We start from the raw sequence: 22,812 nt of genomic DNA on the forward strand, positions 1-22,812 counted from the left end.
ACTAAATATAGTCTCATCATGTGCTCCAGAAAGCACACTCCCTGGTATTTACCCAAAGGAGGTGAAGACGTACGTTCACACAAAAACCTGCATGGATGTTTATAGCAGCTTTATTCATAGTCGTGAAAACTTGGAAACAAACAAGATGTCCTTCAGTAGGTGAATGGATACGTAAACTATGGTTCATCCAGACAATGGAATGTTACTCAGCACTAAAAAGAAATGAGCTATCAAGCCACAGAAAAGACACGGAGGAATCTTAAATGCACAAAGAAGCCAGTCTGAACAGGATACGTACTGCATGATTCTGACTACATGACATTCTGGAAAAGGCAATATAGAGACAGTAAAAAGAGCAGTGTCGGCCAGGGGTTCAAGGCGGGTGGGGAGAGGGTGATTAGGTAGAACCCAGAGAAATTTGAGGGCAGTGAAACTGTTCTCTGTGGTACTGTAATGGTGGATGCATAACACACATTTGTTACAACCCATAGAACTGTACAGAAATGAACATTAAATTATGAAATTTGGTTAATACTAATGCGTCAATATTGGTTCATTAACTGCACCCAATGTAACATACTAATGCAAGGTCTTATTAATAGGAGAAAGTGTGTATACTGGGGGGAGGGTACGTGGGAACTCCCTGTACCAGATGCTCAATTTTTCTGAAAATGTAAAACTGTTCAAAAATCAACTATTAATTTAAAAAACCCTCAGGTGCTCACCTCGGCAGCACATAGACTAAAATTGGAATGATACAGAGATTAGCATGGCCCCTGAGTAAGGATGACACGCAAATTCCTGAAGTGTTCCATATTAAAAAAAAAAACTCCTCAGAGTTGTTGCTCAATGAATATCGTTATTATAAGCGTCCAGTATGTGCCAATGACCGCTTCAGCGCTGGAGGTCAGGCCTGTATCGTAAACGGCCCGGGTCTGCGCTGCGGCGGGGAGAGTGCAGGCGGCGCGATCTGCCACCAGGTGGCGCTCCTCCTCCCCGACTCTGTTTCTCTCATTTCTTCATTTTCTCCATTCTGCTCCTGTCTTTTCCTTCTTTCCCTTCCCGTGTGTACACTGTCATCCCTGGATCTAGTCACCTGGGGATGGAACCCAGCCCCACCGTTTCCACGAGGGCGGCCTCCACCTTGGCGGGGGCGCGGGGAGCTCCGGTGCCCCGGGCGGCACGTCGCAGCCTCTGGGTCCCGGCGCGGGTGGAAAGTGATGGTGACCAGCCAGGGCGCTGGGTGAGCGCGCGAGCCTGCTCCACCTGCATCAGTCCCGGGCCCGGGTCCCTTTCCCTGCTCCCCCCACGCCGCCTCTGCCTGTGTGATGAATCTCCAGACCCTGCAGCTCACCCGCTGAGACTCGGCCTCGCCCCCGGCTCCCCAGCCCGGGGTGGCGCGTTCACACCCGGACCACCCCGGGCTGGTCCCCAGCCTCACGCGCCTTGCCTCCCCTCAGATCTCTCCGCCTGGGGAAGCGGATTCGACAATCCAAAACCTAGCGGGGGAGACCCACCCTGCGCTAAGAGACCGGGCAGCATCAAAGCGATTGTGTGACTGTGTGGCTGGGGGCGGGGTGGGGACGACGCGCTGGATGCGACAGAGGGAGGGCAACCAGCGGGCCCAGAGCGGGGACGCCTGGGTCAGGTCACCGCAGCGCGGGGGACACAGGCTCGGGGCTGGGGAGGGGTCTCCGGGGGAATTAGAAAGGATCACGATGAACAACTTGGATTCTTCTTGCGATAGGGAAAAACGCTGGTCCACGAAATTATGTTAGAATTAAAACTTGCATTTCTCAAATGACAAACCAAAATGGGCCACAGAATAGAAAGACGTTTATAACACATTTATCTGATAAAATATTAGTATTCAGAATATCTAAAGAATTACTATAGATCTTATAGTAAAAAACATAAACCTAATGCTTAAAATAGGCAAAAATAAAAACAGGCAAATCAGTGAAGAGGAAAAACAAGGGAAGAAAAGTTCAACCTCACTAGAAATTAGGAAAACTCAAGTAAGACCCCACAGGTTGACAAAAATTAAGAAGTCTGGTCATACCAGACGGTGATGAGGGTGTTTTCAGACACTGGTGGTAAGAATGTAGATTATTACAATTACACTGGAAAATCATTTTAAATCTCAGTAACTCCACTCCTACAACCCAGCATACTTATGTCCACATGAATAAGAATGTTCAGAGCAATTTTATTTGTAATAATAAGAAAAAGAGAAATAGCCTAAATTTCACCAACAGAATAGATAAGAAAATTTAATATAGTTAATATAACAGAACTGTTTACAGCAGTGAGAATGAACGAGATACATATCACAATATACAAAGAGAAAACAGATGCATAAAGATACGTACATTTACAGGCACTGAGGCTGGCTGTGTTTAGGACTCAGGGCAAATGGGGTGGGATGTGCCCTCCCTTTAAACGTGGCTGGTTCTGTGGGCCCGGCCTCCCAGGGAGGCGCTGCCACTGAGCCACATGGTGAAGCTGGGCTCTGAGTTTGCTAGTGAATCATGAGTACATTTTCGTTTTTCTTACAGCCCAGAGTAACGCTCACACCTGTGATCAGTGGGCAAGCAGGACACCCCGACCCCTGATCCCTGGAAGTGTCCTGCTCAAGGGCCACTGACTTTAAACTGTTATCCAACAGACTCTCCCTGGGGAAAAAAAATAGTGTTTGATGGTTTTTGGTTGAAGCACAGAGCAGTCACAGAGTTAAAATCGCTCGGGACCTCAGAGAGACACTAGTTCAGCTTTCTCATTTTACGGCCCGAGACCTGGAAAGGTAAGGCGATTTTCCTGGGCTCACACAGCCTGACACCTGTTTTCTGTCAGCAACTCTGAGGAATCTATGGGAGAAAATGTGTTGGAAGTTTTAAAGCAATTGTTCTTTCTTCTGGTGTCTTAGAGTCTCCTCACTGATGGCAAACTTGATTTTTCCCGCTGTTCCACCCATCAATGCTGATCAGGACCCACATCCACTTTCCTTATTATCCAAGACACTCTCCCCCTGCGCGCATCGTTTGCTTCCTTACTTGAGTGGTGTTTGAATGATGTCATCCCTTACTGCACATCAGCTGACTGTGCTTTTTGAAATCATGCTCTTGGTGGCTCCCGAGTTTACCCCTAACCCCTGCCCCCGGTCGCTTTCTTGCTTTGTGCTCACGCCATCCCGTCCGTGTGGGCCTGTGCCTGTTTTCTTGGGCTACTGAGTGCTTCTTGAGAAAGTCGTGAGACAGGCTGATTGGTGTTACTACAGTTCTAGCTTATACCATTTTATTTATCTACTTATCGTAAGTTATTATTTCTATTATCATGTTATTTCAATTTTCTTAGGTGCCAAACTATATACCTAGTAACCATTTTATTTAGTTATCATAAGTTATTATTTCTATTATCATATTATTTCAATTTTCTTAGGTGCCAAACTAAGTCGGTTTACTTCTGAAAGTACTCCAGGCAGTTTCAGCTTCAGGCAGATTTCAGAGTCTAGTTCAGTTTGGAATCTGTGAATTCAAGCAACTCTGGAGTGAACTCAGATTCCCACTCCCAGATCTCAGCTTCTCGAACGGCGAGGTATGTACTTTCATTTGCTCATCTGGTATGGGAAAGAGCACAGGGCTCTGGATACCTAGAGACCTGCTTTCCAATCTGAACTCCAAGACCTACTGTGTGACCTTAGGCAAGTTATTTAACCTCTTTTGAGAGAGTTTTGTAAAATGGGAGTCTACACTTCTATTCCTGGGACAACTGAAAGAGATTAAACGTGTGAATGTGCCTGGTGGCAAATTAATACCCAATGGTTTTGCTTGCATCTTCATTTTAACTTGAAAACTGGCTGCTGGTATTTAACTCTTGACAGATGAGAAACAAACAACAAATCAAAAAACCTAAACATTATTTCTATGACTTGAAAACTGTGCTAATGCTAAACTCTTCTGTAAAATTCAAGAGGAAGGAATACCTCACAATGCAATCTGTGAGACCAGTATTACTCTGATAGTAAGACCAGAAAAACACATTACAAGGAAAACTACACACTAATAACACTCATGAACATAGATGTGAAAGTGCTTAACAAAATTTTAGCAAATCAAACATTCATTCGTGATAGAAACCCTCACCATCTAGGGAAAGAAGGGAATGTCCTCAACTATAAAAAACCAATAGCAAAAATATAATTAATGGGGAAAGACTGAATTCTTTCTAATATGAAAGAGGAAAAAAAAATTTGCTGTTATCGTGTCTATCCATTAGTACTAGAACTATTATTAGAGGTTCTAGCCAGTGCAACAAAGCAAGAAAAAGAAAAAAAGGCTCCATATTGGAAAATAAGTAAAATACTTAATTTGTAGAAATCATAATCATTTATTTTAAAAACCTTGGGAATCTACAGAAAAAGCTAGACTGACTTATAAATGAGTTTAACAAGGTTTCTGGATAAAGAGACAATATTGAAAAATCAATTGAACAATCAAGTTGAAGCTAGATAAACAATATATTTAATGAAACCTCAAAAATACGAAGTGGGAGGAATACATTTGACAAAAGATGGGCAAGACTTGATCACTGAAAACCACAAATTGTAGCAAAGAGAAATTAAAGAAGACTTGAATAAAGATACTGTGGTCATAGATTGGAGGACTTAATATTGTTAAGGTGCGAATTTACTCCAAATCAATCTAAGGATTCAAAGTAATTCTACTCAAAAACTCAGATTTTTTTTTTAAAGAAATTGACAAGCTGATTTTAAAATTCAGGAAATGTCAAAATGACTTAGAATAGGCAAAACAACTTTGCAAAAGAACAAATTTAGAGAACTTAACACTACTAGGTTTCAAGACTTACTATAAAGCTACAGTATTAAAGACAGTGTAGCACTGGAGAAAAAACAGGCAAAAAAGTAATAGAACAGAACAGAGTTTAAAATAGACCAATACCTATATGATCATTTAATTTTAAACAGTGTTGGCATGGCATTTCAATGGAGAAATGATAATCTTTTAAATAAAAGGTGCTGGAACAACTGGATAGTATATTGGAAAAAAAATAAAACTCAACCCTTACCTCATACCGTATACAAAAATTAACTCAAGATGGAGAAAGACCTAAAAGTAAGAGCTAAAACTTCCAGAAGAAAACACAGAAAATCTTAGTGACTTTGGCAAAGTTTCTTAAAAATGATAAAAGTCATGGAACAACTGGTAGTTTAGACTTCAAAAAAATAAAAACTTATGCTATTCAAAAAACACTTTATGGAAATAAAAAGGCAAGCCACATACTAGGAGAAAATATTGCAAACCATATATCTGACAAATAAATTATATTTGGAATATTAAAAAAACTCTACAATTTAATAATAAGATGACAATCCAATTAAAAATGGGCAAAAGATTTGAACAGACAAATACATCAAGGACAATACACGGACAGCAAAGCAGCAGATGGAAAGATGCTCAACATAATTAGTTATTAAAGAAAGGCAAATTAAAACCACAGTGAGATACCATTACACGCCCACTAGAAAGAGTAAAATTCAAAAGGCTGACCATTCCAAGTGCTGGTGAGGAAGTAAACCAACTGGAAGGTCATGCATTGTGGGTAGAAATGTAAGACAGTACAACCACTTTGGAAAACAGTTTAGTAGCTTCTAGAAAAAGATACGACTACCGTATCACCCTGCCATGCCACTCCTAGGTATCTACCCCAGAGAAATGAAAAGTATATGTCCATGCCGAGACTTGACACAAATGTTCACAGCAGTTTTATCTGCAATCAGGGCTGGTATGAGGGCAAGGCAAGTGGGACATTTGCACAAACCTGACAGCGAGCACCTCCTTAAGTTTGCACACAAGGTGCCCTGCTTCTCTCACCCTAGTCCGGATCCTGTTTATAACAGTCAAAACGTGCAAACAATCTAAGCCGCCATCTAAGGTGGGTGGTTAGAGAAGCCGTGGTCCCTCCACACACCGAAACGCTATTCTGTGCTATTTCAACAGCGCGAAAAATGGGACGATACAGAGGAGATAGGCATAGTCCCTACACGGGGACGACTGCAGTTTTGTGAAGCGTTCCGTATTTTTATAAAATAAATAAGTCCTAGGAATATAATGCAACCATAGTTACTAACGGTAACTATAGTTAGTAATACTGTATTGTATATCTGAGAGTTGCTAATAGATCTTAAAAGTTCTCAGCATGAGGAAAAAACTGTAACTGTGTGTGGTGATGGATGTTAACTAGACTTATTGTGATCATTTCACAATATTTACAATTATCAAATCATTACATCGCACACCTGAAACTAGTACAATGTTTTATGTCAATCATATCTCAAAACAAAAGGAAATAATGTTTAGCAATAAAAAGTAATCAATTATTGATTCATGCAACAACATGGATAAATTTCAAAACAATTATTCTGAGTGAAAGAAGTTAGACAAAAAGAATATTGTATGAATTCCATTTATACAAAATTTTAGAAAATGTAATTAATCTATAGTGACAAAAAGAAGATCAGTGGGTGCCAGGGAAATAAGTAGGAAGTAGGGGGAAGGAAGGAATACAAAGGGGAACAAGCAAGTCTCAGGGGTGATAGGATAATTCACAGCTTGATTGTGCTGATGGCTTCACAGCTGTATGTGTCCAACTTACTCAACTTTACTCTTTAGTATGTGCAGTTTATTCTCTGTAAATTACATCTCAATAAAGCTGTGAAAAATAAAATGAGGCACAATAAAAACTTAAAGACATTAACCCTTATTGGATCCTGACTGGGAAAACAAACTTCAGGGCCAATTGGGAGCATCTGAATATCGACTAGGTATTAACCATTTTAGGAGATTATTGGTAATTTCTGTAGGTATAATAATGGTATTGTGGATATGTAAGAAAATTCCAGTGTTCTTAGGAGATACATGCTGAACTATTTAGGGGTAAAATGGGATGTCTACAACTTATTTTAAATAGTTTGGAAAAAAGAAAGAAAAAATAAATAGATAAAGCAAATATGGCAGAAATAGTAAGACGCTTGAATCTAGGTGTCAGTACACAGGTGTTCATTTGACTATTCATTCTTTCAGCTTTTTGAAAGGTTGGTTTGATAATTTTCTCATTAAAAAGCTGGAAAAATTTACCAAATGGATTTGAAAAAGAACCAAATTACAAGAGATACAACAGAAGATAACTGAATTATCAAACTCAATGAATAGGTTTAACTGAAGACATGGCAGAAGATAAAATCAGTGAACTGCAAAATAAATATTAAAAAAGTATCCATAATGCACTACAGAGAGAAAGAGAGGCAGAAAATATGAAAGAAAAGTTAAGAAACATGGCAAATAAAATGGGAAGGCCTATCATGAATCTGGTTGGGATTCCAGGAGAAAGAGAAAGTTCACTTATAGTTTAAAATGAATTCTTGAAAGTGTAAATAAAAAGAATCCATACTTAGGCATACCGTGATGAATCTGCATGACACGAATACCGTGATGAATCTGCATGACACGAACAGCTGAGAGGGGCCTTAACAACTTCCAGTGACGATGATAACCTCCAAAGAACAAAGACTGATGAGACTTCATCACCCATGACAGAAGCCAAGCTAAAAAGTGGAACACTGTCAGTGGACTGAAAGAAAATGATTGTCAACCTAGAATTATTTACCCATAAAAAGTACTTTTAAGAATGAGGGCAGGGCTTCCCTGGTGGCGCAGTGGTTGAGAGTCCGCCTGCCGATGCAGGGGACGCGGGTTCGTGCCCCGGTCTGGGAGGATCCCACATGCCGCGGAGCGGCTGGGCCCGTGAGCCATGGCCGCTGAGCCTGCGCGTCCGGAGCCTGTGCTCCGCAACGGGAGAGGCCACAGCAGTGAGAGGCCCGCGTACCGCAAAAAAAAGAGAATGAGGGCAAAATAATTTTCAGGTGAACAAAAAATGAGAGTGTTTGGCACTAGCCATGCTTACTAAGTGAAGTTGTACAGTACGTGTATGAGACAGAGGGAAAGAGAGAGCAGATGAAGGTCAGAGATACAAGGAATGTGGAGGACAAAAAAATTGGAACATGGAGGTATATTTAGACAAATCAGACTAAATAAAATAATATAATAATATCTTTTGAAGCTTAAAAGTAGAATTAAAACACAGAACTAAGTGGTATATAAATTAGGAGAAGGGTAAATATATTTATTAACATTCAACTTTTATAAGTATTATCTTGAAGTTTCTAGGGTTCCCTTACAGAATACAGCATATAACTTTCAAATTAGAAAGGAGAAAAAGTTGAACGAGAAAAAAATGTCAATCCAAAAGAAGGCAAGAAAGTAGAGAAAAGTAAACTTAGATGATGGAACAAATTGAAAGCAAAAAATAAAATAATAGGCACAAATATTTTTCATACTGTATTTAAAAAATCAACACCAGAAGGCAAGTACAAGACTACTCATAGCAGCATATGTTCATTTACAAACAAAACCATATGACCCAGCAATGCCACTCCTGGGCAGATACCTGGAGAAAACCGTAATTCAAAAAGACACATGCACCCCAATGTTCACTGCAGCACTATTTACAACAGCCAGGACGCGGAAGCAACCTAAATGTTCATCAACTGAGGAATGGATAAAGAAGATGTGGTATATATATATACAATGGAATATTACTCAGCCATAAAAAAGAGCAAAATAATGCCATTTGCAGCAACATGGATGGACCTAGAGATTGCCATACTGAGTGAAGTAAGTCAGACAGAGAAAGACAAATATCATATGATATCAGTTACATGTGGAATCTAAAAGGCACAAATGAACTTATTTACAAAGCAGAAGTAGAGTCACAGATGTAGATAACAAACTTATGGTTACCAGGGGATGGGGGGGAGGGATAAATTGGGAGATTGGGACTGACATATACACACTACTATATATAAAATAGATAACTAATAAGAACCTGCTGTATAGCACAGGGAACTCTACAAATACTCTGTAATGGCCTATATGGGAAAAGAATCTAAAAAAGAGTGGATATATGTATAACTGATTCACTTTGCTGTATCCCTGAAACTAACACAACATTGTAAACTCTACTCCAGTAAAAATTAAAAACAAAACAAAACAGAACTTGACATAACCCCAAAGTCCATCATGGACTGAATGAATACTCTATGGCATAGTCTTACAATGTAATACAACAGTGAAAATAAATGAACTGCAGCTATATGCATCAGCATCATTGAATCTCACAAACACAATATTGAGCAAGGAAGCAGAATTTGGAAGAACTTTAAGAAAATGTTCCAAAGCTGGGCCAACTGACGAATACTTCGTTTATTTAAAGACATCTAAATAGACTGTACAACTGTAAAGGCAAGGGGATGATTATTATAGTATCAGGAGAGCAGGTATCTCTAGGGGGAGGACATTCTCAGTCATCTCACATATGGAGATTCCACGGTGTTGGTCCTGTTTTCTAGCTGTGCCCTGTGTGGTGATTCTGGGGAGGATATGTTTTATGCCCCCTTTTTAAATGTCTGATATAGTTATCAACTTCGAAATGAAAAGGAGGAAAAGAGCAGTCCTCCATGGAACCCTCTGACACACCCAGGAGGGAGAGTATAGAAAACCAACCTATATACAACCTACCAAGGCTGAATCATGAAGAAACAGAAAATTTGGATAATGAGTAAGGAGATTGAAACAGTAATCAAGAAGCTCCCACCAAAGAAAAGCCCAAGACTAGGTGGTTTCACCAGTAAATTCTACCAAACATTTAAAGCAGAATTAACACCAATCCTTCTCAAACCCTTTCAAAAACTGAAGAGAGAACACTCCCAAACTCATTTTTATCAGAATTATCCTGATACCGAAGCCAGATAAAGACACAGCAAAAAAAGAAAACTATAGGCCAATACCTCTCATAAACATGGATGCAAACATTTTCAATAAAATATCCACAAAGTGATTTCAGCAGCACAGTAAGAGGCTCACACACCACGAGCAAGCAGAATTATTCCTGGGAAGCAACGAAGAACAGCACATGGGATATACCACATTAATAGACAGAAATCATATGCTCATTTCAACAGATGCACAAAATGCACTTCACAAGATTCAACATCCTTTCGTGATAGAAACTCGCAACAAATTGTGTAGAGAAAGAACGTACCTCAACATAATAAAGGCCATATATGACAGAACCACAGCTAACATCTTACTCGTGGGGAAATGTTCAAAGCTTTCCCACTATGACTAGGTACAAGGTACAAGACAAGGGTGCCCACGCTCACTTCTATTCAGCATTGCACTGGAAAGTCCTCGCCAGAAAAAAAGAGAAAAAGAAATAAAAGTCATCCAAACCAGAAGGGAAGAAGTCAAAACGTCTCTGCAGATATGTGTAGGTATACATGTATGATGAAGAAAGAAACCTACGGAACTACACAGCGGGTACAGTGATGGAGGTGCAGTTCTCTTTCATGGATTAAGTGAGGATCTTGTAGCTAATCATGTCTACTTTTCTGCTTGGGCTAAGAAACCTGGAGTTTGATTTCCTATTTGCTTTTTATAAGCATTTCATTAGTTTGGGTGCTGACTCACTTTTTCTATTGTTTCCATTGTCCTGACTTCCTCATGCTTTTCCCCTGATATAAATTGCTTCAAATCTTTTTCAGAACAAAATAGGGTATACATTCACAAACACATCACCATCATCCAAACTGATTTATAAATGACCAAGGATTATTATGTGTCTCCATTTTCTCAGCCTTACAAGGTACTCCAGCCCTAACATGCATATGGTAGTACTGTCATATATATATATATATATATATATATATATATATTTTTTTTTTTTTTTGCGGTACGCGGGCCTCTCACCTCTGTGGCCTCTGTGGCCTCTGTGGCCTCTCCCGTTGCGGAGCACAGGCTCCGGACACGCAGGCTCAGCGGCCATGGCTCACGGGCCCAGCTGCTCCGCGGCATGTGGGATCTTCCCGGACCGGGGCACGAACCCGTGTCCCCTGCATCGGCAGGCGGACTCTCAACCACTGCGCCACCAGGGAAGCCCCTGTCATATTTTGTCTAAACTTAACGTAGACTTCTGCTGTGATGCAACTAGGAGCATGGGGTTAACAGGTAAGCAGATTTGGTTTGCGTCTTGGATTTGCTTACAGGCTATGTAGCCTTAAGCAAATTCCTTAACCTCTCTGAATCTCATTCCTAAAAGAGTACCTTGAAGGAATGTTGTACGGATTAGAAGTATTTTATGTAAGGCACTAAAACATGCTAAGAAGTTAAAGAACAGGAAATGTTCATTGCTAAATCCCATCTGCCATCCACTGGCTGCCTGATGTCGGGAGGTTGAATAACCTGAGCGTGTTTAGTTTTTTCAGGAATTGGATGTATATAAAACCCCTAACAGATAAGACTCATTTTAGTTTTTCCTACTTTACCTCCTTCTTCACCTGTTGCCTCCAGGTAGAAAACCCTTTACCATCTGTTAGCACCCAACCACTTACTAAGTTTCAGTTAAGAGAGGGGTCTTTTGTATTTACTTTTCTAACTATAATTAACCTTGTCCTTCTCAAAGTTCTCTGTGGATTTTTGACTAGTTTTGTGTTTCTTGCCCCATGGTTCCAAGTTTTTCGGGGGGACAGATTGTCTTGTTAACCTTTGTATTCCCTCATAATACCCTGCGTGCAGTTGGTGGTCATTATTTATGGCTTTGCATTAATTTTTCTGAGGATACTAAGACGATGTTAGACTACTTTCTTTTGGCTTTGTTTGACCTCACCTAACACTCTGCCGTCATGTTCCTGTTCGGGTTTTGGGTTAAGTCAGTATGGGCAACAACAACAAAAATAACAGATGGACACATTTGAAATTGTAAATTTTAATGCATTACATCAGAGGATAGGAACATAAGTGACTTCTGGGTGGGTCCTCCTCAGTCCAAGGTCGATGTTTTGGGTAAATTTAGGCTCCCAGCCTTTTTGCCCCTGTGGTTTTCACAGGGATGCTCTCAAAGGCCTTCCGGAAGCAACCCGGGGAGATGGAGCGCCCAGTTTTCCTGGAATTACACGAGCATATACACACACAGGACGCAGACTACGCACGCGGCACAGGAAGGACCCGTGGCTGGGTTGTTTCTTTTACCTGACTCCACCTGGAAAGCTCCTTCTCACCACCTCGGCCCGTTACAAGGACACCTTTCCTACTTACTTTCCCGACGGCCTTACCGGCTGCGTTGACTTCGGCTGCCCAACACCTCGGGAGGCGCCGCCACTAGGTGACCGCGGCCGCTCGCCCTCCGTCCGCCCAGGCCCGAACGGCCGACCGCGCATGCGCACGGCGCCGCTCCCAGCCCCCACCGCGCGCCCGCCCTCAACGCCCCGAACACGGCCCGCCGGGCCATGGAACCCGCCGAAGTTGGCGGGGTTCGAGCTCTCCCGTTCGCTCGCTTGGGCGCCTTCCCCCCGTGAGGCCCGCGGGCGCTCGGCCGGGACTCGGCGTCCGCTTGAGCCGCTCCGCCCGCCTCCGCCGCTCGGCCGGGTGCGCGCCGCGCCCCCGCGTCCGGTCCCCGCGCGTGCGCGCTCCGCCGAGTGTATGTGTGTGAGTGTGTGTGCGGCCGAGGGGTGGGCCGCCGCCGCCGACGATGCCGCGGGGCCGCCCCCCGAAGCCCAAGGAGAGCAAGGCGCGCGGCGACACCGGTAAGCGGCCCCGGCCCGGCCGCGCTGTGCCGCTCCGCGCGAATATAGTCCCCCGATGCGGTGCGGAGGGCGCCGGGAGCGGGCCGAGCCGGGGGCGGCGGAGCGGGCTGGGGTTGGAGACCGGGGGCCGGGTCCGGGCCGGGGTGGGTGCTCCGCCGCCTCCACCGTCACCACCGCCGCCGCCGCCGCCCGACTGCTGGGTCGCAGGGTGCGGGCGGAATGATACCGGCGCGGCGCGGCCGGCCCCTCCGCCGGGCTGGGCCTACTTTCCTGGGCCGCGCGGGCGGGCGGCGGGGCCGGGGGCGAGGCGCGCGCCGCCGCCCTCCTCCTCCTCTCTCTCCTCTACTCTGTCTTCTCCTCCCCCCCCCCGTTCCTCCTCCCCCCTCCACACCCCGTCCTCCTCCCCCGTCCTCGGCGTCTTCCTCCCGCTCCCCCGCCCGCCACCTTCCTCCCGCTCCCCCGCCCGCCACCTTCCTCCCGCTCCCCCGCCCGCCACCTTCCTCCCGCTCCCCCGCCCGCCACCTTCCTCCCGCTCCCCCGCCCGCCGCCCTCCCGGCCCGGCTGCCGCAGGTCGTGGGAGGCCTTTCTGACGAGAAGGCGCCGGCCCGGTGTGCATCCCCGGGGTGGCGGGCTCGGCCCGACCGCGAGCTGCCACGGCCCCGGGGGGACGCCCGCGGGGGGCTCGGGAGCGGGTCCCCCCGCGGTGACACGGGGGCCGAGACCGTGCGGGGCTCGTGTCCAGGTGCACCGTCTTCCGGCCCCGGGCTCGGTGGCCCAGCGTCACCCTCCCCTGAGGCTCGGGACCCAGGCGGGCGGGCGCTCCGGATTTCGGAAGAGAAAGAGGTCGTGTCTGGAAAGGAAGGCCGTTGCGTCCGTTCCATTTTGCCGCTGCGGCGTTTGGGAAGAGAGGAGGAGAGGCTAGGTGTAAGCTTAGCGGCGTTGTCAGTGCTCTTACTGCAGTTGCTGAAGTTCACGGGCATGGGAACCGGGCTGCAGCGCCCGCGAGTTTCCGCTGGAGAGGTGTCGCTGGAGAACAGTCCAGGTGTGCACGTTTGTAGTTGCCTAGTGGCTGCTAGAGTTCTCGTTAGTGGCTGATGGTGTCTGGAAGGAGGTCTTAAAGGCCTCGCACCCTGATCGGGCCTTATTTTGGTCAGTGTTAATTTTTTTCTCGTTAATATGATTTATGCAAAAAAATAAAGTGCAGTGTCCTGCAGTTCTTAGTCACTTGCAAAAGGCTTAGGGTAGAGAAAGAATGTGAAGTTTACATTGCAATACGGCTGCGACCTCTTCTTCCCCCAGTCTTTCCCGTCTGACCAAATGGCATCACCGTTCACCTGCTTTTTCAGGCCCCAAACTGAAAAATAATTCTTTCCCTTCCTCCCCAAGGCGTTTCATAATTTTGTAGCTTCGCCCTCAGAGGCGTGTTTTCAGTCGGCCCTACTCCCTCCCTCTCCAGTGTGACTGCGAGGCGGGCCTCTGTGGGAGCCTTCTGACTGGTCTCTGCTGGTCTCCATCACCTGTCAGCCTGAGGCATCTCTTTCAAATGTAAATAAGGTGGCCACACCCTGATTAGAACTCTGCAGAGGATCCTTCATCCCTTTAACTTACAGTCCCACTCCTTGCAGGACCCTGCCTGATCTGGCCTGCGTCTGACTCTCCTTTCTCTTTCCTTGCCCTCAGTCCTTTGTTCCTGGACGAGGCCACGTTTGTTTCTGCCTCAGGGCCTTTGCTGCTCCCTATTCTGAGAAGCCACCCCTTGCTCATTCTGGGCTTCAGCTTCCCGAGAGAGGCCTCCTTCCTCAGACCCTTCTGAAAGTTGCTTTCCCTGCCTTAGACCAGTCATTCTCTACCACAGTGGTTCTCAGAGTTGGTTCATGGACCCCTGGGAGTTCTGGAGACAGTTTCAGGCATCTGCAAGGTAAATATTCTTGTAGTGATACTAAGTCCGTTGGGCTTTTTCACTTGGTTAACAATTGCACTAATCATACACAGGCCATTAAGGGTGAAACTGCTGACTCTTCAGCAGGAGCCGTGGTGGCGACACCCAACCCTGTGAGGCAGCGCTATATTCATGTATTTCACTCAAAACAACGTATTGCAACAGAGAGAAAGCAGAAGCAGATACGAGCATCCACCTGTCTTCTGTTAAAGGAGACCTTGAAAAGATGTACAAAACTGAAAACTCCTCTTATTTTGTTTTTGGAGAGTATGTTTTACACAAAAATGTGCATTTATGTTAACATGGACTAGATTTATTTTTCAGTGAATAAGCGTTTGGAAAGTTGCTCAGTTTTAATTTCTAGTAGGGCAGCTGTCAATAGGTATAACCTGTAGAAAGTTAAGGTCTTTGGGGTCCTCCGTGATGTTTAAGAATATCAAGGGGTTCTGAAACCAAAAGGTTTGGGGACTGTTGCTCTAACAGTTTACGATTTTAATTACGATTTTAATGTTTCTCATAATCTGAAATTATTTTGCTTGTTTTTCTGTGTCACTCATTATGAATTTTATTCTAAGAAAAACATGGAAGGTAGGAGGTGGGGATTTTTACACAACACCTATATTTCCCCTATATTTTTATAGGGGAAATGAGGCTCAGAGAGGTTAAGTGATATGGAAGGTCTACTCAGCTAGTAAGTGTCAGAGTTGGATTTGAATCTGCCTTTGAGTCCAAAAGGTCCATTGCATTGCTCTGCCCTCATAACTATAAAGCCCTACATGTGGGTTAATTCATTTCTTCAGCAAGCATTTTGAAGCACTTCTTGTCGTAGGTGGGCACTGTGTTAGGGGCTGAGGGTGCAGAGTTTAAGAAGAGAGACGAGGTCTCTGCCTTGGGTCTCAGGACGGTGTGTGTCCTCTGACGGCAGGAACACTGTTTATGGCAGCAGGTAACAGTCACTGGTGGTCTAGGCTTCCCAAGGAAAATGATGTCAAAACTGAAACCTCCAGAAATGAGGAGAAGGAGGTCTGCTCAAAAACATTTCCTTTTTTTTTTAAATGCAACTTAGCAAAGTGATCGTTATACATATGCCTATATTCTTTTCCAGATTCTTTTCCATTATAGGTTATTATAAGGTATCTAGTGGAGTTCCCTATTCCCTACTGCTATACAGTAGGTCCTTGTTGTTTATCTGTTTTATATATAGTAGTGTGAATATGTTAATCTCAAACTTCTAGTTTCTCCCTCCCCCTCCCCCCCAATCCCCTTTGGTAACCATAAGTTTGTTTTCTAGGTATGTGAGTCTATTTCTCTTTTGTAAATGCGTTCATTTGTATCATTTTTTTTTTTTTAGATTCTACATATAAATGATATCATGTGATATTTGTCTTTCTCTAACTTACTTCACTTAGTATGATAATCTCTTGGTCCATCCACGTTGCTGCAGATGGCATTCTTTCATTCTTTTTTTTGTGGCTGAGTAATATTCCGTTGTATATATGTACCACATCTTTATCCATTCCTCTGTTGATGGACATTTAGGTTGCTTCCATGTCCTGGCTATTGTGACTAGAACTGCTCTGAACATTGGGGTGAATGTATCTTTTCGAATTAGAGTTTCCCCGGATACATGCCCGGAAGTGGGATTGCAGGATCATATAGCAACTCTGTTTTTAATTTTCTGAGGAACGTCCATACTGTTTCCCATAGTGGCTGTATCAATTTACATTCCCACCAACAGTGTAGGAGGGTTCCCTTTTCTCCACAGCCTCTCCAGCATTTGTTATTTGTAGACTTTTTGATGATGGCCGTTCTGACTAGTGTGAGGTGATACCTCATTGTAGTTTCGATTTGCGTTTCTCTGATCATTAGCGATATTGAGCATCTTTTCACGTGCCTGTTGGCTATCTCTATGTCTTCTTTGGAGAAATGTCTATTTAGGTCTTCTGACCATTTTTTGATTGCGTTGTATGTTTTTTTGATATTAAGCTATATGAGCTGTTTGTATATTTTGGAGATTAATCCCTTGTCAGTAGCATAAAAACGTGTCTTAAAGTAATAATTAGCTTTAGGACATAAGTAAAGAAGTCAGCCTCATCTGTTACATAAATTGATGGGGGAGTGTTTGTTGAGCACTCACCTTTGTGCCTGGCACTGTCCTGGGAATATAAAGATGAGTGAGATAGGGTTTTTTTTTATCATTGTTATTTTAGTTTACTCTTAATAAGCCGTAATGTGATCTGGATGGAAACTACATTTTGGGATCTTGTGTGGCTTCTGTTTTTCCAGTAGAATGGTGCAAACCTTTTCTGCCTAGCTTGAACCTTTAGTTGGTCTCCTGCTAAGTTTCTGTTTTCTGTTGAAGGGATATTTGTTAATACTTCATTTCCAGAGAGCTGAGGCAGGCAGACCTTGAGCCAAAGGAATAAACAATTCCGTTCTTGCTCAGATTACCAATTCAGGCCATTTTAGATTTTCTCCGATGAATTCAGTAACTCTGTACTCTTCCTTCAAGGGGCGGAGACTGCTAGCACAGCTAACAGAAGTAGAGCTTGAACTTCTTACAGGGCAGTAGGGGAAGTGCTCTGAGGCTTTAAGGGGACTCTGCTTCCCTGGCAAAACTAGGTGTCATTGGTGGGTAACAGTTAAGGGGAGATAGATTCTGCTTAAAATAATTACTTTCTATCAATATCAGGTATTGAAGGATGAAAAGATTTCTTCAGAAAGGAGCAAGCTGTACTCTCCATAATCGAACTTTTCAGGTAGACAGAAACTCAGAGTGTTTAGTATTTTGAAGAAAGTGTGATTAGATAAGACACAAAATCTAAAGATTTTATGATCCTGGAATCAAGTAGTGAGTTAACATGGGTTCAAGATCTTGGTCTTTGACACAAACCTAGCCTGGGAAAACCATAGTAAACCTAATTCTTCATTAGATAGAGTCAATTCAGCAGTTCTAAAATGCTTAATGTATATCAGCGTTTTTACATTGTCTCCATACGCAAAGACAGTGCTCAAGGAATTAGCAATATTTTTCAAACTTCTTTTTTGTTTTAGAATTCTCTCACGTGAAATAACGCAGCAAGACCTCCGGTGGCGGTGTTCACCCTTGGAGCGCATTATGGAGTCATGTGGGGAGCTTTTAAAGCTCTCGATGACCGGGCCTCATCCGGTGACATCTGAGCCTATGGTGGGACCTGGGCATCACGGCTTTTAGAGCTCACAGGAGATTCCACTGTGTGGTCCAGGCTGAGGCCACTCTGCTGGGAAGGAGGGAGGGAGGGAGCTGGGGCTCCGAGGTGCCTTTCTCTAGCATTTCTCTCAGCAAACGTGAAACCTGTTGCTTTTCTGGGTTAAAATGAAAAATGTATGTAATCTAATAAACTGCAGGAACAGACTGTGCTCTCTTAATACCTCAATTCTTTAACTGAATTCAAAACCTCAGTTGTCTGTAGGTCAGACACTAATGCAAACTAGCGAGGCAGTTAAAGGTAGTAGGTGATAGCAGTTGATAGCTGGCTCTGGGGTTTCGGAGAATTGGAGTTCCTATTTTTTCCACAGGGGCTGGCTCCTACTTTGCTCCATTTAATTATTGCCACAGCTAATGATTTTTTTTCAGGAGAAGCCAGAAATGTGTTTTTTGAAACTCCTTTATTATTGTATTTAGGTGACTAATTTAATTGAATAGAACATCAATGTAGAAAAGTGCGTAGATTTTAAGTGAAAAGCTTCATGAATTTTCATATGTAACCAGAACATTAGCAGTACCTTAAAAGTTCCCCTTGTTCTCTCTATTACCTGCTGACCCCCACTGTCCTCTTTTGATACCGTAGATTAGGTTTAGCTGTTTTTGAACTAAATTGAGTTCATAGTATGTACCCATTTCTTTCTGGCTTCATTCATTCAATATTTGTTTTTATGAGGTTATCCTCCCTATTATATAGCAGAAATCTGTTCGTTTTTCATAGGTATATAGTATTCTGTTGTATGAACATACTATCATTTAATTTATCCTTTCTACTATAGATATTTGGGTTGTTTCCAGTTTGGGGTTATTACAAATAAGTGCTGCTGGGAACCTTTATGCATTTCTGGGTCATGGTGGGCAGTGGTGAGTGAGTGTACCAGTTTACTCTCCCACCAGTAGGGGATTAACCTTCCATTTGCTCTGTAGTCTTTGCCTTATCACTCTCTTTGCACTTGGCATTGTCTGTCCTTTTTAATATTTTAGCCCTCCTGATATGTGTAGTGTTATCTCATTTTGATTTTTAATTTGCAGGTCTGTGCTAATAAGGGTTTTATGTTTATTAAGCATTTGTTCTCTTTCGTGAAGCTCTTAAGTCTTGTCCCATTTTTCTACTGAGTTGGATGTTTGTTTGTCTTTAGTTAGTAGACTTTTTAGAGCAGTTTTTAGGCTTGCTCAGAGTTCAGCCGATAGTTTGGAGTTCCTGTATACTGTACTCCTTATTTATCTCCTCACAGCCTCCCGTTATTAATGTCTTGTTTTAGCGAATGAACCTATTTTGATTCATTATTATAAACAAAGTCTATAGCTTACATTAGGATTCACTGTCTTCATAGCTTTGCCTGCTCCAGAACGGCATATAGTTGGAATCATATAGCATGTAGCCTTCTCAGACTGCGTTTTACTAAGCAGTGTGCATTTTACACGTCTCCATGTCTCTTGATGGCTTGATATAGCTCCTTTCTTTTTATTGCCGAATAATATTCATTATATGGATGTACCACAGTATATTTGTTTACATTTTGAAGGACATCTTGGTTGCTTCCAGTTTTTTTGGTAATTATGAATAAAATTGGTGTATACATTCACGTGCAGGTTTTTGTGAGGGCATGAGATTTCAGCTCATTTGAGTAAATGCCAAGGAGCATGATTGCTAGATCAGACGGTGAGACTATAAACAGCTTTGTGAGAGATTGCCAGACCTCTCCACAGTGGCTGTACCCTTTTGTGTTCTCACAAGCAATGAATGGGAGTTGCTGTTGTTCTGCATCCTTGTCAGCATTTGGTGTTATTGATTATTTTGGACTTGTAGCCCTTCTAATCGGTGTGTGTTATTGGGTATCTCATCGTTTTAGTTTGCATTTCCCTTATGACTTACGATCTTGAGCATCTTCTCATATGCTTGTCATCTGTATATTTTTGGTGAAGAGTTCACATGTATTTTCAGTATTGATCCGTAGGAGTTCTTTATGTATACTGCACTTGAGTTCTTTGTACTTTCATGTTCACTCTTTCAAGGATAATCTTTTCATGAAAGAAGTTTTTAACCTTAATGTTGTCCAATTTATCAGTCCTTTCCTTTATGCGTAGTGCTTTCGGGACCTGTTTAAGTAGTTTTTGACGATTATAATCATGAAGACATTTTCATCTAGAAGCTTTATTGTTTTACTTCTCACCTTTAGATTGATACACCAACCACAATTGATTCTTGTTTCTGCTGGAAAGGTCAAGGCTTTTTACATGTGGATGTCTAATTAATCTGCACTATTTATTGGAAAGATCATCCTTTGTTGTACTGTAGTATCACCTTTGTTGTAAATCAGGTGACTGTGGAGGTGAAGAATTGTTTTTGCATTCAGTTCTCTTCCATTGTTTTTTGGTTTCTGCCTATTCAATTTCTTATTGTCTTAATTACTTTTAGTCCAAGTTTTGGTATCTAGTAGTGTAAATGTAAGTCCTCTACTTTGGTTTTCATTTTCATGGTTATCCTGATAATTTTTGGTACTTCTCAGTTTCATCTAGATTTTATTTAAAAAAAATTTTTTAATATGATTTGAGAGGTTTTAAAAAATACTTATTTATTCATTTAGGCTGTGCCGGGTCTTAGCTGCAGCATGCAGGATCTTTTAATTGCAGCTTGTGGGCTTCTTAGTTGTGGCATGTGAACTCTTAGTTGCAGCATGCATGTAGGATCTAGTTCCCCGAGCAGCAATCGAACAAGGGCCCCCTGCGTTGGGAGCATGGAGTCTTATCCACTGGACCACCTGGGAAGTCCCTCATCTAGATTTTAGAATCAGCTTGTCAGTTCCGTAATGATTAATGACACTGAGCATCTTTTCATGTACTTGTTGGCCATTTGTATATCTTTGGAAAAATGTCTATTCAAATCCTTTGTTCATTTTTTTTTTTTTTTTTTTTTGGTACGCGGGCCTCTCACTGTTGTGGCCTCTCCCGTTGCGGAGCACAGGCTCCGGACGCGTAGGCTCAGCGGTCGTGGCTCACGGGCCCAGCCGCTCCGCGGCATGTGGGATCCTCCCGCACCGGGGCACAAACCCGCGTCCCCTGCATCGGCAGGCGGACTCTCAACCACTGCGCCACCAGGGAAGCTCCCTTTGTTCATTTTTTAATTGGGTTGTTTGTTTTTTGTGCCTTTTGTAAGAATTCTTTATATGTTCTGGTTACTAGGCCCTTATCAGATGTATGACTTACAAATATTTTATCCCATTCTGTAGCTTGTCTTTTTACTTTCTTGATAGCATCCTTTGATGCACAAAGGATTTAAATTTTGATGAAGTCCAATTTATCTACTTTGTCTTTGGTGTCATATTTAAGAAACCATCACGCCTCCACAGTCATTAAGCTTTTTCCTTTTGTCTTCTTCTGAGAGTTTAATAGCTTTAGTTCTTAAACTGATGTCTTTGATCCATTTTGAGCTATTTTTTGTGTGTGGTATGGAGTGAGGTGGATGTCTCTGATCCACCTTCCTTCTTTTGCATGTGGATATCCGTTTGTCCAAGAACCATTTGTTGAAGAGACTGTTCTTTCAGTGAGTGGTCTTGGCCCCCTTGTTGAAAAATCAGTTTGCGATGGAAGTATGGGTTTTGTTTCTGGACTCTCAGTTCTATTCCATTGGTCTGTATGTCTATCCATGTGCTAGTACCTCATACTAAATTTCAAGTATACTTTATACTAAGACATTTTAAAATAAATACATAGCCAGTAAAATTGTGAGTTCTTGTGCTGCCTAAAATCACCTCACAGACTGCTGGTGGTACGCTTGTCACACTTAGAAAACACTATCTCTGCACATTTTTAGGAAATATGTAGTTGCTAATCATTGTGTAGCAAACCAAGGCCCTGATGCTCATTGTTGCATTTATTGAAAATGCTTGGCAGAAAGCCTTTAGCGGGTGGGGTAAGAAGACGTGGGGTGAGGTACATAGGTATCGGGCAGAATGGTGAAATACAGAGATAGCTGCCTTTATTGTATTAATTTTCTGAAAATTATTATTTAGGGGAATGTCCAGTCTTTCTATCTCATGACTAAGACAAAGGTCTTAGTTTTGAGGAGATTATGCCTAGGTAAGTGTTAAGCCTATTTACTGTAGAAGGTAAAGCATGGTCTATGTCAGCCCTTTATGCCTTTGTCACTCTGGGACGTCCCTGGGGTGCACGGAGCTTGGAGGGTAACAGACATTGCAGGGATTGCAGTAATGCTGGCTGGCCGGTGTGGAACCCCGGTTTACCCTCTGGGGCAGGGGTAGCAGGCTTCTTCAGTAGCGCCAGATGGTAAATGTTTTAGACTTTGTGGGTGTTAAGGTCTCTGTTGTAACTTTGAATTGCTGTCGCAGCCCCAAAACTGCCACAGTAATACGTAAACCAGTGAGCGTGGCTGAGTTCCATGAAACTCTGCTTACCAGAAAGGCTAGACCCTAGTTAGTTGACCCCAATCTGGAAGAAAAAACAGGAATGAAAAGGAAAGTTGCATATGATAGCACTTTACTTTGGGGTAAACCTCTCTTGATATATAACCTACAGAGAAGAACAGAAATTATGTTCAGTTCAGTGAATTTTCAGAGCAAGAAGTTTCTCATATAATCAGCACCCAGATTATATGGGTTGTATTAATAATTCATATAATTATTTATATAATTTCTTAGGTTAAGAAATGGGGCGTTACCAGCACCCTAGAAACCCCCAGGATGCTCCGTGTACTTACAATCAGTACCCTCGTGAGACTAACCCCTGTCCTGATATCTCACAGCCTAGATTTTAGTTTTGCCCATTTCACTTCAGAGTTTTACCTAAAAAGCTCAGCTGTGCTAAACCCTGAATGTGACAAATGTGGGAGGAGCAGTAGAAAATGGGAGAAAAGAAAGTAGAAAGGAATTTTAAAAAAGTAGAAATGAGGGGAAA

At 42.8% G+C, this 22,812-nt stretch overlaps 1 protein-coding gene and 1 non-coding gene across 5 annotated transcripts in view; both read left to right on the top strand.

Moving 5' to 3' along the window:
- The first annotated feature begins 717 nt into the window (after positions 1–717).
- Positions 718–821, top strand: LOC113626898 (U6 spliceosomal RNA). The gene has a single exon (XR_003435327.1). It is a non-coding gene; the product is annotated as a U6 spliceosomal RNA (small nuclear RNA).
- An 11,582-nt stretch (positions 822–12,403) lies between these two features.
- Positions 12,404–22,812, top strand: part of ZNF236 (zinc finger protein 236) — a 101,289-nt gene continuing 90,880 nt past the window's right edge. Inside the window, exons 1-2 of one of the 4 annotated variants that reach the window (XM_027118784.1) lie at positions 13,207–13,757; positions 14,571–14,633. In XM_027118784.1, the coding sequence (XP_026974585.1) occupies positions 13,694–13,757; positions 14,571–14,633 (127 nt within the window). In that variant the 5' untranslated portion in view covers positions 13,207–13,693. Of the gene's footprint in view, positions 12,716–13,206; positions 14,261–14,395; positions 14,634–22,812 lie in introns of those variants that run through there. The other 3 variants (XM_027118786.1, XM_027118787.1, XM_027118785.1) reach the window with 3 other exon arrangements.

Source organism: Aethalodelphis obliquidens, unplaced genomic scaffold (assembly GCF_003676395.1).
Source record: "Aethalodelphis obliquidens isolate GAN/ISIS:26980383/991018 unplaced genomic scaffold, ASM367639v1 scaffold19, whole genome shotgun sequence".
NCBI lineage: Eukaryota > Metazoa > Chordata > Mammalia > Artiodactyla > Delphinidae > Aethalodelphis > Aethalodelphis obliquidens.